Source organism: Meriones unguiculatus (genome assembly GCF_030254825.1).
Source record: "Meriones unguiculatus strain TT.TT164.6M chromosome 13 unlocalized genomic scaffold, Bangor_MerUng_6.1 Chr13_unordered_Scaffold_34, whole genome shotgun sequence".
NCBI lineage: Eukaryota > Metazoa > Chordata > Mammalia > Rodentia > Muridae > Meriones > Meriones unguiculatus.
The window spans coordinates 9,478,365-9,495,942 of NW_026843646.1; the positions used below are offsets into that span (position 1 = coordinate 9,478,365).

General features: G+C 35.7%; 1 protein-coding gene and 1 pseudogene across 1 annotated transcript in view; one reads left to right on the top strand and one right to left on the bottom strand.

The window, feature by feature from the left end:
* LOC110542709 (zinc finger protein 62 homolog) overlaps nucleotides 1-16,608 on the top strand; it is a gene marked incomplete at its 3' end in the record, with an annotated part of 129,330 nt that extends 112,722 nt beyond the window's left edge. Inside the window, 2 exon segments of the mRNA XM_060376248.1 lie at nucleotides 16,128-16,388; nucleotides 16,391-16,608. Coding sequence (XP_060232231.1) covers nucleotides 16,128-16,388; nucleotides 16,391-16,608 — 479 coding nt within the window.
* LOC110542780 (single-stranded DNA-binding protein, mitochondrial-like) lies at nucleotides 13,691-14,116 on the bottom strand (annotated as a pseudogene).
* Nucleotides 16,609-17,578: the final 970 nt, after the last annotated feature.

A 17,578-nucleotide genomic window follows, 5' to 3' on the forward strand; every position in this document is an offset into this window, starting at 1 on the left:
GTGATCTACATACATTAGTTCACAGCTGGCTTTTGCCAAACCTTCTGCATATTCCAGAAGGCTGTGGCCTTCTTTTTGGATCATTTCTAGAAAACAACAAAAACAAAAACAAAAATCATTGGTTCAAGTTGACTACAATCCCTTTTCAAATGATCTTGCTTACTACAATTAAAACATTGGCCATTTTTTTTCTCAATATTTTTAGAATTTACTTCTTTCAGGTTAGCATCATAAAACTGAGATCCATTATCCACTGTATCTCTAATCCATTCCTTTCTTTCTGCTGATCTTGCCTTTAAAGGTATAATCACCCTTTTGAATTTTTAATTAGCATGTTCAAAAGCCAAAAATTCAATCAGTATCTTTCTGGCTTCTGAATCTGATAATATTTAATTTACAGATAAAGTCAATCTTTGTAAAAAAAATCATTGAAGGCTTTTTTGGGGAGTGGGGCTTCTATACTTTTAGTAAATGATGCATTATTTAACTTTATCCAAAGAATTTGAAGCTGTTAACCTTATCCCAAGCATTTGAAGTTGTTAACCATATCACACCAATATGTGATTGTCAAATTCAGCTTCCTGTGTAACTCAGCATATTGACCTTCACCTAGCAACTGATCCTGGGAAATATCAATACCACTGGCTGGATATGTTGGTTTATAAGTCTAGCTTTGTCTTTCCACCATTGTTGCCATTGTAACTGAGAATGAGCTTTCAATATTGTGGTTGCCAAATCTCTCCAGGCTTGGGGATTAATTCTGTTATAAGTTACCCAACAATTTAATATCTGATTCATAAAGGATAAATTCATATCACAGGAACTGACAACTACTTTATTCCCAAGTCTAATATGCCTATATAATTCCACTGAATCTCATTTTAACCTTGGGGTGCCTATCCTTTCCTGATGTCTCATCTACTATTTGGATAAACTAAAGTTGGTTTTCTAACAACCTTGTGCTGTCCCCTTCCAGGTTCATTATGCACTTTCATGATAGGTGATAGGCTCCTGTCTAAAATCCTCTGTTTGTGTCTGAGTATATTTCTTTTGTCTTTCTAAGGTTTGTCTAAATTACTTTCTGTGTCTGATTATTTTCTTCATTCTTATATATAAATATCTGTAATTTTTCTTACAAAGCTTGTATCTTAGGAATCCACTTCCTCTTTGGGTGGGCACAAAAAGCCAATATAGATATTAAGAATAAAGTAAATTATCAAAATGGTAATAATCATAAGTAGCATTGAGCCAATTTCAGTTAAGTTATTTAGTTTTCCATTTTCTGCTTCTATTTAAAAGCCATCTAAAATAGCACCGTACATGGCACTAAATCCTTCTATTATGGTACTACCAATCCTTAACTCTCTCTTTTAGGACTCCACAGATGATTTACCAAATATGATGGCTTCTCAGATTGTTTGCAGCTGGAGCAATCTCTTTGTCTGTGTTCTCCTGCCAGAGGTTGGAGTGTCAAAATGTTGTATTAAAAAAAAAACAAAATTTTAATCATTCAGTGTTACCAGTGAAGGCTTTTTTAAAATAGTTTTTCACTGTCTACTCCTTTTGTTTGTATTTACTTCTATTGTTTTAGAGGATTTGGGTGTGCTGTTGCATAGCTAGTAAGAGATCTCGCTGATTTTTTTCTGTATGGACTTAGTGCTATTAACTGTCTTCTGGTCAACACTTCCATTGGGTACTATGAGTTTTTATATGGTGTGTACTCATTTTATTGACTTTTAGAAAGTCTTTCATTTCTTTCTTTATTTCAGTCTAGACTCATTTTTTTTTATTCTGTAGAGAGCTGTTCAGTTTCTATGAGTTTGTAAGCTTTCTGTTGTTTTGTTACTGATGAAGTGATGTTTTAATATATAGTGGTCTGATAGGATGCAGGAGGTTATTTCAAGTTTCCTATATCTTTTGAGACTTCCACTGTTCAAGTATATCATCAGTTTTGGACAACAGTCTATGAGTTGCTGAGAAGATAGAATACTCTTTTGTGTTTGGGTGGATGTTCTGTACACATCATTTGGGTATATTTAGTTTTTGCTGTTAGTTAGCTGGAGCATTTCTCTGTTCAGTTTGGTCAGGAGGACTTGTCCATTGGTGAGAGTAATATATTGAAGTCTTCCCCTCTCAGTTTATGAGGGCCAGGATGTGATGCAAACTGCAGAAGTGTTTCTTTTATAACTTGGTTGCTCTTATGTTTGGGGCATAGATGTTGAGTATTGAAATGTTATATTGCTGGATGTTTTTTTTTAATATGTCATGTCCTTTATCATCTTTTAAACAGTTTGTTTGAAGTTTGTTTTGTTAGATATTAATATTGCTATATGAGCTTGATACATCAGTTCGTTTATTTAGAATATTTTTCCAACACTTTACCTTGAGATAGTGTCTATCTTGATGTGAAGCTGTGTTTGTTGTATTTAGAAGAAGGGTGGATTCTGTTTTATCATCCATTTTTGTAAGCCTGTCTTTTTTTGGTGCATTTGGGTCAATGTTATTATGAGATATCAATGAACAGTGATTGTTAATCCTGTTATTTTGGTGGTAGTGGTGGTTTTAGTACCTTGTGTGGATCTGTATTTACAAATACATATTGTTTAAATTTTACCTTATCATGGAACATCTTATTTTCTCCATTTGATGATTGAAAGATTCTGGGTATAGTTAGTAATTTGTGTTGGCTTCTGTACTTTTTTTTAAGAGTCCAAAGCACACTGTCTGTGCCTTTCAACTTCTAGCACCTTTATTGAGAATACAGGATTAATTCCAATAGATTTTCCTTTATTTGTTTCTTGGTTGGTGTTTCTTTGGTTGGTTTGTCTGTTTGATTGGTTGGTTAGTTTGGTTTTTTTTGTTTTCAGTGGCAGCTTTTCATATTCTGCATATCTAGCATTTTAATTATTCTGTGGTAAGAAGACTTTCTTTTCTGGTCCAGCCTCTTTGGTATTTTGTATGCTTCTTGTGCCTTGATAGACATCTTCTTCTTTAGGTTAAGAATTTTTTCTTGCATGATATTGTTGAAAATATTTTGTTTGTTCTCATTATTCTTCTTCTAATCTGATTATTAGAAGGTTTTTTTTTTCTTTTCATAATGTCCTAGAGTTCCTGGATGTTTTGTGGTAGGGGATTTTTATATTTAACATTGTTTTTGACATATGTATCATTTTTTTGTGTGTGTGTTTTGTTTTGTTTTCTTTTTGTTTTCAGACACAGTTGCTTTGTATAGCCTTGGCTATACTGGAATCACTTTGTAACCAGGCTGGCCTCGAATTCACAAAAATCCAACTGCTTCTGATTTCATGAGTGCTAGTATTAAAGGAATATGCAAACACACCTGTCTTCCATTTCTTCTATTTTGTATTCAGTGTCTAAATTTCTCTCCTTCATCTCTGTTTTCTGTGTGAACCTTGCCTCTGTAGTTCCTTATTGTAGTCATTATAATTTTAATTTTCTGGATTTCCTAAGTTTCTGCTTTAAAAAGCTTTAAATTCTTCTTCTTCTTCTTCTTCTTCTTCTTCTTCTTCTTCTTCTTCTTCTTCTTCTTTTTCTTCTTCTTTATTCTTTGAGGCTGGGATTCTCTGTATATTAGTGGCTCTCCTGTATTTGCTTTTCTCATCAGGCCAGCCTCAGAGTCACAGATATTTCTCTGCCTCTGCCTTCCCAAGTGCTGGGATCACACAGGCATACACCACAATGTCCAGCTTGTTTGTGCTTTCTTTATTGTTCCTACTTCCATATTTCAAGAATGTTTTCATTCTCTTATTCTCTAACAAGGGTCTGGAAATCAGCTTCCAGATAGAGAACAGTGCTTCCATTACTCTCAGGGGAGGATGGAGCACTTTATAGTGACACCCATGTTCACTAGGTTGGGGTGTGGAAAGAATTTTCTATGGACTGTTACATCTAGCTAGCTCTTTTAGAATGAGATCATGAGTGGTAGTAAAAATACAGGTGTTCCAGAGCCTATGGCAATACCAAAGTATTTCCATTCTTGGTTAATCTGCTGTGCTAAGCACCCCAGACGTGCAGGTGAATGTCCATGCCTGCAGCGTGCAACCAAGACACAGGCATGGTGAGACCAAGACTCAGTGAGGCCTAGGCCCAGTGGGCCAGAGAGTAGGCCCAGAGGGGGATAAATGATGACTCTGAGGGGCCATGATGGAAGGATGATGGTATCAGGCAGCATATGACCAGCCAGCATGAATGCATCCCCAACATGTTTATTTGAAGTCAGGGATTTATAAACCTTGGGCAGAGGAAAAGATTTTGAGTATGAATGTTTGATTTGTTGGAGTCTAGGGTCAAGGATACTTGGCTTACATATAGTGGTACCATGCCTCATTTTTCATGTAATAGCATGGTCTTATTGCAAGAATTCGAATGCAGTACTTAATTATCCTATATGCGAGGGGTACATCTCCAAGTACAGTTGAAAGTCACTGCTGAAGTTTAAGATCCTTAGCAGGGTGATGCATTTCTAGGAATTTCCAGATGCTTGTTGGAGCAGGTTCCTTCTCAGGAAAGGGTTTGCCTAATAATCTATCCTGAGGGCTATGTGAGCTCTTAACATGACCCAGGGTCATACAGATCAGGAGGCAGAATTTTAGGCCCTTCACTGAGAAAACAGAGTTCACCGTCATAGATTGAGTGTAAACAAGTGGCTATCCAGAGATGTCAGACTTCACCCTAATCCAGCAAAGCCTCACATCCCTTAAATGTTTGTTATTTCTTGGCTTTATTTAAGGAATTTATTTGTTTCCTCCAATTGTTTGATTACATTCTGCCTGGATTTCTGTATGGAATTTATCCATACCACATACCACAGCATATCCTGAATATACAAACATAGCTGAAAGCACAAGAAAAGATCTTAAAACAAACTACATGAAGATGATATTGGTTGTTAAAGCAATTAGTGCAAAAAAGATGTTTAAGCGTATAATACAAACACACTGTTTCTTAAAATTCTGCTTTCTTCCACTTGGCTTAGAAGTTTACATTTTCTTACACCAATGCATACATATATCCCATCATCAATCAGAAAATAATATGGCTTCCAAGTGATTCTAACAGATATTTTTTTCTTTATCTTAAGAGTATGAGATAATTTTAGTAGTCACAATCATTTTTTCTAATATTGAAACATTTGTATGCTTTAATGGAATCTCTTTAATTGGAATATCCCTCCACCTCCAATACATTTTTTATTGTTGCCAAAAGAAATAACCATATTGCACAAGTTGAGTAATGCCCAGTGATTTCTTTGATTTTGATTTTGACTATAAGCCTATTATATTTGCTTGTATGACTATGTTATATTTATAGGCCTATCTTTGTGTTTGCTTTTGGCAGGGGTGCTTTGTGTATTGTGAGATTTGATTCGTTATAATTTAACTATATTGTTTCTCTTGAAAGTTATAGACCTTTACATATTTTTGCCTTCTGAAAATTTATTATATTATGCTATAATTCCTTTAGTTTTTGTTGATTTGGAGACTTGATTTGGAGAAATAGTTTTACTTTTCTCTTCTTGATCTTAAAGGCTTGCCTCTCCTCATTTCTTGGTATATCTGTGTTTTCAAGTTGTTGCAATCATCAATGTCTCGGTTTTTGCTTTTTAAGTGACTGATAGAATTAACACATTGTTTTTGGGATTTTAAAACTTTCTCCTATATTGTTGTCTCTTTGTCCTTATTAGCTTCAGTTGTCAACATTTCAAAGCCTGCAGTCATCTGAGGGAGCCTCAATAAATGGCATGCCCTCATCAGAGAAGTTGTTTGCTATATCTGTGAGAGATTGTGTTGATAGATGATTGATGTAGGAAGGCTCTTCCACTGAGAGATACAATATCCCTAAGCAAGTGGGCCTGAGCCACATTAGACAACTACCTGAGCATGAGACAGAGATGAAACAATAGGTCAACACAGGAAACATTTGCCCATTGCTTTTACCTTAGTTTTCTTCAAGCTTGATTTTCTATGCTAAACTCCCAAAATGGTGGACTGTGATCTGACAGTCCCAAACTAAACAAGTAAACCCATGACCTGAGACACTTTTGGTTAGGAGATTTAGTTACAACAACAAAGAAGCAAATTAGAAAAAAAAGTTATATGCAAAGTGATTTTACTGCTGGACAGAATCTTGGAATGTTCTCTTTTTAAGGACTGGAAAACATCAGGATTTAAGATGGCAAAAGCATTACAATGCTGTAAATAGAGCTTCATCAGCTGTTCTGGTAGGACCTAGAAGATCAGAGTATTGAGAGTAATGCAGACAGAGGAAGTCCAGGTCATAAGATTTCGGTGGACAATAGACTCTATGGAAAATTATGCTAGAGGTCATTTGTGTGATATTTTAGCTGCAAATCATACTTATTCTGCCCATGCCTTGAAATTGAGTAAGGCAGAATTAAAAAAAAAATAATGGATGGGATTTCTTAGATGGAATACTGAATCTGTTGAATGGTTATTTTTAGAGAGACATTCAGGACCACAGTGAAAGAAAGAGACAAGTGGAGCAGAAATAAATGTAAAGTCTTTGGTTTGTAGAGAAAAACAGTACTAGGTAGTTTCAGATGGCAGTCACATGATGAAATAGAGGCAGAATTTTTCAAGATTATCACTATCAAAGAAGAGGTCCTAGCTCTGGATTTGAAACCTAAAATGATATTCATAGAGTAAATGCCTTCCTACTAATTCTTCTGTTAATGGAAGGAAGACTCAAAGTGATTCCTATTGCCAGGAATGAACTTCATATAAAGCCTGCTCCAAATGGTCCTAGTGTGGCACGGTCCATCCCAATTTTGAATCCAAATTGACAGGTTCACCCATGTTGTGCTTTTTCTGGAAACAAGAAAGATGAAAAATTTAACATAATAGATTCTTTGTGGTTTCTATTCAGCACTGTGCCAGCCTTCAGTGTTTGGCAGAGTCAGATCACCAGTAAAGATACTGTAAAAGTTCATTGCATGAAGCCATGAGGGTGAAGCCTGAGTTGCACCTTGACACTTCAAGATGTTGAGATACCTAAGTTATGAGACACCTGTCATAGAATGCTGCCTATAGGGAGTAGAAGTAATCAATCTGAGAGATGTATGAGACGTTGCATAGATAGGACCCTCTAAGCATTTTTGAAACAGCAACAGGATTTGCGGTTTTCCTTGCTGGTCTTCTATCCTTGGAACAGTCTTCCCTCACTATGTATACATTTCTCTCTACTGGAAAGGGAAGGGGTATTCTGTGCATCTATGTTGGAATGATGTAACTTACTTCTAATGTGGTGGTCAAGTGATTTTCTTATATGTCAGAAGAGACTGGACATTTAAACAGTGTATGAGTTATTGCCAAATTTTAGGATCATTGAAGTTAGACTACATTTTCATCATGGGATTTCCATAAGCCAATAGTGTTTTTGATCAGAAATTATTTGATTGAATCAAAAAAAGCTCCTAGAGAAGATGATGTGTCCCGTTTTGACATTGAATGAAAAAGATTCTATGTATCCCAGGCTGTCCTAAAAGTCAGTATGTATACCAAGGAGGTTTTGCACTTACGGGTCTGACTCCAGTTGAATGTTGGGGTAAAATTTAGGCCAACATGCCTGGCATCAACATCATCATCATTGGCTGCTGAGTCTGGAATGTAGGGTTTTGGGTTTTTATTTAGTCTAGTTTTGTTTTGTCTAGGTAAGCATAGATTTTTGTGGCAATCTTCATCCACATCTTGCATTTGTAATTTGGCAGAGAGTATATTTAATTTTTTAGGGGGCATGTATTCATGACATTAGCACTGTCTGAGCTTCCTGAGTCATTGAATTGCAGGGGTGTGACATTCTTCCAACCTGTTGTGTTTGTTTGGTTTTTTTTAACTTTATTCATTCATTTTATTCACATTTAATTTATTTTTTATTTAAATTTGTTTTTTTATAATTTATTCTCTGACATGAACTTGGCTCTTTAGTCAATCCTCTTGGGGGGGTGCAGCCTTGCAAGGCCACAGAGAATGATGATGCAGTCATCTTTGATGATACATGATAAGCTAGGGTCAGATAGAAGGGGAGGAGTTGCTCCCCTATCAGATTAGGGAAAGGGCATAGGAGAAAAGAAAGAGGGTGGGTGAGACTAAGAATAGATGACAGAGGGGTCTACAGTGGGTATAAAATGTGAATAAATTGTAATAAATAAAATTTAAAAATAATTTAATAGCTCAATTGTAGCCTCCTCCCTTGTCTCTTCCTCATCTCATCCTCCATTCCTCTTTCCCTCTTGTCCCATTTTATTAGATAGGGGGAGCCCTCCTCTCCTACTAGCTGACCCAAACTTATCAAATCTCACTAGGACTGTCTACACGTTCTTCATTTGTGGTGTACCAATGCCTCCTCCACCATGGGGAAGTGATCAAAGAGCAGGCAACAGAGTCCAGGTCAGAGCTAGCCCCTGCTCCTCTTACTATGGATCCCACATGGAGTCTGAGCTGCCTATCAGCTACATCTGAGCAGGGGTATGGGTCTTCATCATGAACGGTCTTTGGTACATGCATCAGTCTCTGCATGTCCCCACAGTCCCAGATTTGTTGGCCTTGTTGGTCTTATGGAACTCCTCTCAGCTCTGAGTCTTTCTATCCCCCCACTCTTTCCTGTGACTCCCTGTGCTCTGCCCAAAGTTTGGTTCTGAGTCTTAGCATCTGCTTCGATCCCCTACTGGGTTGAGTCTTTCAGAGGACATGTATGTTAGGCTCTCATCCTGTTCCCTCTCTTCACTCACGTCTGGTATAGATTCTATTTGCCCTTTTAAATGAGAATTGAGCATCCTCCATAGGGTCCTCCTTCTTATTTAGCTTCTTTAGGTCTGTGGATTGTAGTATGTTTGTCCAGAATTATTATTATCCATTTATAAATGAGTATATACAATGCATGACTTTCTGGTTCTAGGATACCTCACGCAGGATGATCTTGTCTAGTTTCATCCATTTCCCTGAAAATTTCATGATTCCCTGTTTTTAATATGTGAGTAGCATTCCACTGTGTAAAGGTACTACAATTTCTATAACTCTCCATTGAGAGACATGTAGGTTGTTTCCAGATTCTGGCTATTATGAATATAGATGCTGTGAACATAATTGAGCAAATGCATTTATTGAATGGTGGAGCATCTTGTGGAAATATGCCCAGGAATAATATATCTGAGACTTTGAAATAGCATTATTTACAATTGTCTGAGAAAGCATCAGAATTATTTGTAATGTGGTCATATAAGTTTGCACTCTCACCAGCAATGGAGGAGTGTTTTCCTTTCTCGACATCCTCACTAGCATGTGCTGTCTCTTCAGGTTTTGATCTTAGCCATTCTGATGGAATATCAAAGTCACTTTGATTTGCATTTCCATAATGGCTATTGATATTTAGCATTTATTTAAATGTTTTTCTACCATTTGCTATACCTCTGTGGAGAATTCTCTGTTTAGTTCTGTAACCCAGTTTTAAAGTGGATTATTTGGTTTGTTGGGGTTTAATTTCTTGAGCTCTTTATATATTTTGTTTATTAGCCCTCCCTGCTCTATATAGGGTTGGTGAAGATCTTTTCTCAGGCTGTAGGCTGTTGATTTGTTCTATTGACAGAGTTTTTTGATTCATAGAAGGTTTTAGTTTCATGAGATCCTATTTATTAATTGTTGAACTTACAGCCAGTGCTCTTGATGTTCTGTTCAGGAAGTTATCTTCTATGCCAATGTGATCAAGGCTTTTTTCCACATTTTCTTCTAACTGATTTAATGTGTCTGGTTTTATGTTGGAACTCTTTGATCAACTTCAACTTTAGTTTAGTGTGGGATGATAAATATGGATCCATTTTCATTTTTCCACACGTAGACTTCCAGTTAGACCAAAACCATTTGTTGAAGATGTTATCATTTTTCCATTGCATGGTTTTGGCTTCTTTGTCAAAAAATCAAGTGTCCATATTTTTGTGGGTTTATTTATGAGCCTTCACTTCAATTCCATTGATTCACCAGACTGTTTCTGTAATAGTACCATGCTGTTTTTATTACAGTTGCTTTATAGTATAGTTTGAGATAAGGGATGGAGAAACCTCCTGAAGATCTGTTATTGTACAGGATTGTTTTAGCTCTTCTGTTTTTTTTGTTTTTGTTTTTGTTTTTGTTTTTTTGTTTTTTTTTTTTTGTTTTTTTTTCCACATGAAGCTGAGAATTGTTCTTTCAGGGTCTGTAAGGAATTGTGTTGATATTTGATGGGAATATCATTGAATCTGTAGATTGTCTTTTGTAATATGGAAATCTTTACTATGTTGATCCTACTGATCCATGAGCATGAAAGATCTTTCTATCTTTTGTTATCTTCAATTTCTTTTTTCAGAGGCTTGAAGGTTTTTTTCATATAGGTTTTTCACTTGCTTGGTTAGGGTAACACCAAGATACTTTATGGGTTTGTTTGTTTTTTTTCCTGGCTATTGTGAGGGGTGTTGTTTTCTTAATTCTTTCTCAGGCAGTTTGTCTTTTGTATATGCAAGTGCTACTGATTTTTTGTTAACTTTGTATCCAGCCGCTTTGCTGAAGTGTTTTTCAATTGTAGGTATTCCCTGGTAGAATTTTGGGTATCACTTATGTATACTGTCATTTCATCTGTGAATAGTGATACTTTGGATTCTTCCTTTTGAATTTGTATCCCCTTAAACTCTTTTAGTTGTCTTATTGCTCTAGATAGGACTTCAGGTACTGTATTGAAGAGATTTGGAGAGAGTGGGTAGCCTTGCCTTGTTCCTGAGTTCAGTGGAATTGATTTAACTTTCTTTCCATTTAGTTTGATGTTAGCTATAGGATTGCTGTGTATTGCCCTCAATGTTTTTAGGTATGTGCCTTGTATCCTCAGTCTCTTCGAGACTTTAAACAAGAATAAGTGTTGGATATTGTCAAATGCTTTTGTAGCATCTAAGGAAATGAACATGTGGTTGTGTTTTTTTTTTTCAATTTATTTATATGTTGGATTACATTGATGGATTCCATGTATTTAACTACCACTGCATGCGTGGGATGGAGCCTACTTGGTCATGGTGGATGATATCTTTGATATGTTCTTGAATTTGGTTTGTGAGTATTTTATTGAGTATTTTTGCATCATTGTTCATAAGAGTGATTGGTCTGAAGTTCTCTTTCTGTTTTGGGTTTTTGAGGATTTATCAAGGTGACTGGAGTCTTACAAATGGAGTTTGGTTATGTTGCTTCCATTTATATTTTATGAAATAGTTTGAAGAATATCGGTATTCTCTCTTCTTTGAAGCTCTGGTAGTATTCTGCTCTGAAATCATTTGGCCCTTGGTTGGGAGTCTTTTGATGTTTGCTTCCATTACCTGAGGGGATGTAAGAGTATTAAATTTCTTTACCTGACCTTGATTCAACTTTGGTAAGTGGAATAAATCAAAAATTGTATATTTCATTTAGATTTTTAAATGTTGTGGCATATAGGCTTTTGACATAAGAGCTAATGGTTCTTTGGATTTTCTCATTGTCTGTGATATCTCTCTTTTTATCAGACTTGGTTGATTTGGATAGTGTCTCTCTGCCATTTTCTTAGTTTGGCTAAGAATTTGTCTGTTTTTGATTTTCTCAAAGAACTAGCTCCTGGTTTTGTTGATTCTTTGAACTATTCTCTTTGTTCCTAATTTACTGATTTCAGCCCTGAGTTTGGTTATTTCTAATGGTCTACTCTTGTTGGGTGTGTCTGCTTCTTTTTTCCTAGGGCATTTTGGTGTGCCATTAAGTTGCTTGTATGGGAAGACTCCAGTAGCTTCTGAAGGCACTTAGTGCTATTAAATCTCTTCTTAAGACTGTTTTCATTGCATCTCATAAGTTTGAGTATGATGTGCCTTCATTTTCATTGAACTATAGGAAGTTCTTTATTTCTTCTCTGACCCAGATTTCATTGTGTAGGGAGTTATTCCGTTTCCATGTATATGTAGGCTTTTTGCTATTTCTGTTATTGTCCAGATCTATCATTAGTCCATCATGGTCTGATAGGATACAAGATATTGCTTCAATCTTATATCTGTTGAGGCCTGGTTTGTGACCTACTGTACGGTCATTTTTAGAGAAGAGTCCATGAGGTGCTGAAAAGAATAAATATATTTTTTTCTGTTTGGGTGAACATTTCTCTAGATATCTGGCAGGTCCATTTAATTCATGACATCCATTATTGTCATTATATCTCATTTTAGGTTCTGTTTCACTGCTCTGTCCTTTGATGATAGTGAGTCGTTGTGGTCTCTCACTATTAATGTGTGGAGACTGAAATGTTCTTTAAACTTAATTAATGTTTCTTTTACAAATGTGGATACCCTTGAATTTGAGGCATAGTTGCCCAGAATTGAGACACCATCTTGGTGGAATTTTCCTTTTTTTGAGTTTGAAGTATCCTTCCTCATCCCTTTCAATTAATTTTGGTTGAATGTTTGTTTTATTAGATATTAGAATTGCTATTCCTGCTTGTTTCTTGTGTCCATTTGCTTGAAAACCACATTCCTGCTTCAACATCCCAGGAACTTTTTCCAGGGATTAGCTCAGTGATCTGAGGTTGGAACCAATTTTTTCCTCACCATTGGGTTTCCTTTCACCTGGGGAAACACAGTCAGTGGTGTTTTGTGGCCTACTGTTCCAACTGTTGGTCACTGTGCAGTCTCTGCTACCCTGCTGATCAGACACAGTGTGCAATCAGCTCTGCCATCTGGGATCTTTTTTTTAATTTTTACTGAATATGAATATTTGGTTGTATGTATGACTATGCACCTCTTGTATGTCTGATCCTCACAGTAGTCAGAAGATTGCCTCAGAACTCATGAACATAGAACAATGGATAGTAGTGGTTTCCATGTAAACACTGACAATTGAGCCCAATTATTTGCAAGAGCAGCAAGAGCTCCTCACTGCTGAGCCATCTCTCCTGCCTTATGTTGCTTATTTATGATCAGCATTTACATTGCTAATATTTTTTTCTTTCTATTTTTACCTGTTTAAACATGCATTCCCTTTTAGGAAGATCTTATTAATGTTGCAGTTTAAGCTGTGGCACTGCTGGTTTCTGCAAGATTAATAAAGAATTGGATTGAATGTATAATTCCTTGTAGGAACTTCAGTAAAGAGCTCTGAGTTTTTTCTACCTATTATATTTGTTTGATTGACTTTTAGGGAAGGCTCTGTCTTACAATATAAGTATGGCTGTCCTGGAACTCTTTGCATAGATCATGCTGGCATCCAACTCAATGAGATTCACCTGCCTCTGCCTCCTGAGTGATGGAATTAGAGGCATAACTGAATACACCCAGCTTGTCCATCATTTTTTGTAGTTAATAAATGTTCATAAATTTCTCTGATATGTAATCAGTACTGTTCATATGTTCATTTCTCTCTGTATCTCTGTCTCTATCTTTCTCTTTGTATTTCACTCTCTTCTCTTTGTTTGTCTTTGTCCACATTAATTGGCATGTCAATTTCAAGGTTATATCCCATTGAAAAAGTTCAGATATGACACAGTTATACAGTTTTCTTCTAAGAATAACTTATTGATAACATTAGCACTTCCATTTTAATATAAAAGCTTTAATCTTTATTTTTCAACTATAGACTATACATGATTTGGAAAGGAGAATATACAAAACAATTATCACAAAAAATCATGTGTTCTATGCCTTTACTTTTGTCTGGTCACTCACAAATATGATCTTATCAGCTATGATTGTTGTTGATTGCCACCTAACATTATTTTTATCCATGTATTCACTATAGTCCACATTCCTGTCCACAAATATACAAGCACCCCTTTTCACATACTGATATGTCATATCCCTAAGGCCTGGTCAAAACACAGTATTCAGTGCCGCATTGTCTTTGGACTGATGCCAGTGTCCCCTGATCACAACATGTTATTTGTTGCTAAACAAAATATCGTGACTGTGTTTTTCCTTCTACCTCTTTCATGACTGGGTCCTGACCAGCTCACCCAAGTAACTGAACCCAATTCATAGATTGCTCAAGAATCCAACTGCTGGCTTTTTAGACTCATGTTTCACAAACTGATGAAACTCCTATAACATAGATCTTCAAAGCATGGCTTTGTTTTTTTTTCTTTTTTTTTTTTTACAATTTAATATTTAGGCTTTTCCATCTCCCCTCCTTCACCTAATGCACAACACCTAACTGTCTAACATTAGCACTTCTGTGTCAGATACTAAATGAAAGAAGTACTAGAAATATGTGAATATATTTCCAGTAAAGTATAAATTTATATTGTTGCCTCTGATTCTGTTGTACACAAGTATCACATATTTTAGAATTCAGTGACCTTCAATGATGTGCATGTGAAATTCAGCCAAGAAGAGTGGTGTTTGCTGGAACCTTCCCAGAAGCAACTCTACAAAGATGTGATGCTAGAGACCTGTAAAAACCTCACTGCTATAGGTAAGACTGCTAATTTTCTTTCACTTTTAAAATAAGGAGACAACTCTTACTGTATTATCAATCCGCTTCTATAATTCCAATTGAGAATGAGGTGAAATGAGGTGAATTAATCAGGCATGGTTCTAAGGGTCACAGAAGATAGTGATTTAAGTTTTCCCTTAATAATAATATGATATTTCCAATAATATACATTTTCTGGTACTATATTTTAGGCTACAATTGGGAAGATCATAATATTGAAGAACACTTTCAAAGTTCTGCAAGTAATAAAAGGTAACTTTATGTGCACGCTGATACACATATGAATCTTAAGAAATTTTAATGTGTCCTAGAAGTTTGTTTTTTGGTTTGTTGTTTGTTTGTTGGCTGCTTTTTTATTTTCTGTTTTTGAAATAGTTTTTTTTTCTGTGTAGCCGTGGCTTAACTTAGAATTGCTTGTTAGACAAGCCTGACCTCAAAATCACACAGATCTGCCTGATTCTGCCTCCACAAGTGCTGGGATTAAGGGCATGTACCAGCACACCTGGAAGTTTTAAAGAAAAACAACAGTGTATAAACAGCACTGCTTTAAGTGTACTGATGATATTTAAAATCTCACAATTCCATGTACTTCAATGTCAGGTATCTGATTTGTGTTTGCAGGTACTCCTCTAAGACAGAAGAAAATAAAATTATGATGTAATAGAAAATACCAATTGAATCATATGGACATTACAGCTACTGAGTTGAACTGCCAATCTGTTTAGTCTCATTCTATCTACTCAGATATTGTAAAAGGTATATTCATTGAATAGGTGATCAGTATGTGTCCAAAACCTTCTAATAAGCAAATATGTCATAGTACAACCAGTGTTAATCAATCATACAGTAACATTGTAAAGTTTAGTGAAAGGAGCAGCTTATGAGAGTCAAGATTATTGTTGTCCAGAAACCTTAATCCCTATATGACATGTCTATGATGAATAAAAAACAATCTGTGTTAATTCAATGTGGGAATCTTTTATTACTCTTATAATTTAAATAGGTATATTATAAGTCACAATGTTTCTAAGACACATGAGCATAGGGATATTGAAAGAAGCAGTGTACCTGTCTTTCCCCAAGCACAATTGATTTTGTAGTAGTCCCTACTTTGAGTAGATTTTCTGAATGCCATAAATGGTTACTGTTAATTGGTTTTGCAACTTCACTGAGAATTCTCCAGCAAACTCATACTGCTGAAAATACCTATGAATACGAGGAATTTGGAAATTCTTCTGCTTATCCTGGCTCACTATGCAAAGGCAGTGTCATTCATACAGTGAAAAAAAATTGTGAAAAGAATTGCTGTGCTAAAGCTCTGAATTCTTACAATAATCTTCATATATACAAAAAAAACTCTTATAGAAAAATGATGCTATAAAAGTGAACCACATAACAAATGCTCTTACCATCACAGGGATCTTCAAAAATACCCATAATGAAGAGAAAAACCATTAATGTAAATAACGTGATAAAACTTTAAAATTTTATTCTCCTTTACCATTATAGCAAATTATGAAATTAATTAATATAGATAAAAATATTTATTAGTGTAATGCACTGACCGTGGTAAATCTTTCACATGTACTAATTATCTCTGCAGGCATGAAAGCAATCGTACTGGAGAAAAACCTTCTAAAGGCACTCTATGTGGTAAAGCCTTCCCCTATATCACTGATCTCATACGGCATAAAAGAATAAACACTGGAGAGAAACCTTACAAATGTAATCAATGTGGTAAAGCCTTTGCAAGAAACAGTCATCTCATAAGCCATAGAAGAACACATACTGGAGAGAAACCTTATGAATGTAACCAGTGTGGGAAAGCCTTTGCAGAAATCAGTAGTCTCTTAGGACATAAAAGAACACACACTGGAGAGAAACCTTATGAATGTAACCAGTGTGTAAAGCCTTTACACAAAATAGTCATCTCTTAAGCCAGAAAAGAACACACACTGGAGAGAAACCTTATGAATGTAATCAGTGTAGTAAAGCCTTTGCACGAAACAGTAATCTCATAAGACATAAAAGAACACACACTGGAGAGAAACCTTATGAATGTAACCAGTGCAGTAAAGCCTTTGCACAAAAAAGTCATGTCATAAGCCATAAAAGAACACATACTAGAAAGAAACCTTATGAATATATACAATATGATAAAGCTTTTGCACAGCAGAGTAGTCTCCGAAAGCATGAAAAAACACACAGTGGAGAGAAGCCTGGTGAGGGTAATTAGTGTGATAAAGTTTTTTCATGTAACAGTCATCGGAAACCATACAAAATACCACACAAAATACCTATGTGGCAAAGCTTTTACACATAACATCTCCTAATACATAAAAGAACACAAACTGGAAAGAAGCTGTCTGACTGTAACCAATGTAAAAAATCTTTTGGACTTCAGAATCATCTTCACACTCATGAAAAAAATCCTAATGGACAGAAAGCCTGTGAGTGCTTTTAACATGGAGAAACCATTCCACATTTGTATAATCTTCATCATCATGAAAGGATTCATACTGGAGAGAAAACTTATGAATATGTTCAAATGGTGAGGCCTTGCACAAATCTAGAGTCATCATCATCATAAAAGTATCCTTACTGGAGAGGAATTCTGTGAGTATAAGCAATATGGAAAGGCCTTTGTGTTCTTTGGTCCACTGAGATCCCACAGAACTGAAAAACTAGCTCAATGGAAATGACTTCCATTTTCTGAAGGGGAAGGGGAAAGGGAATAGGGGTAATAGGAATGGAAGGTAGTAATGGGGGAGAGACAAGGGAAGGAGGATTATGATTGGAATGTAAAGTAAATAAACTTATTTTTAAAAAGAATACAATGAATGGTAAATATCAATTACATGCAAAAGTATTATAAAATGTGTTTAGGGAAGACTTATTGATAAACCTGATTCTCAACATTTGCTGTTTTCAATTGCTTCACTTTAGACAAGAAAAGTTTAGTTCACTGGATGAATATGTAGGGAATGGTGAACTAACATCAGCCAGGAAGTTCTCTGAGAGTATCACAACAGTGGTAGCCTGTAGAAGTTTCTTTGTGTACACATACCTATTGTTCCAGGGTTTCTACTGAA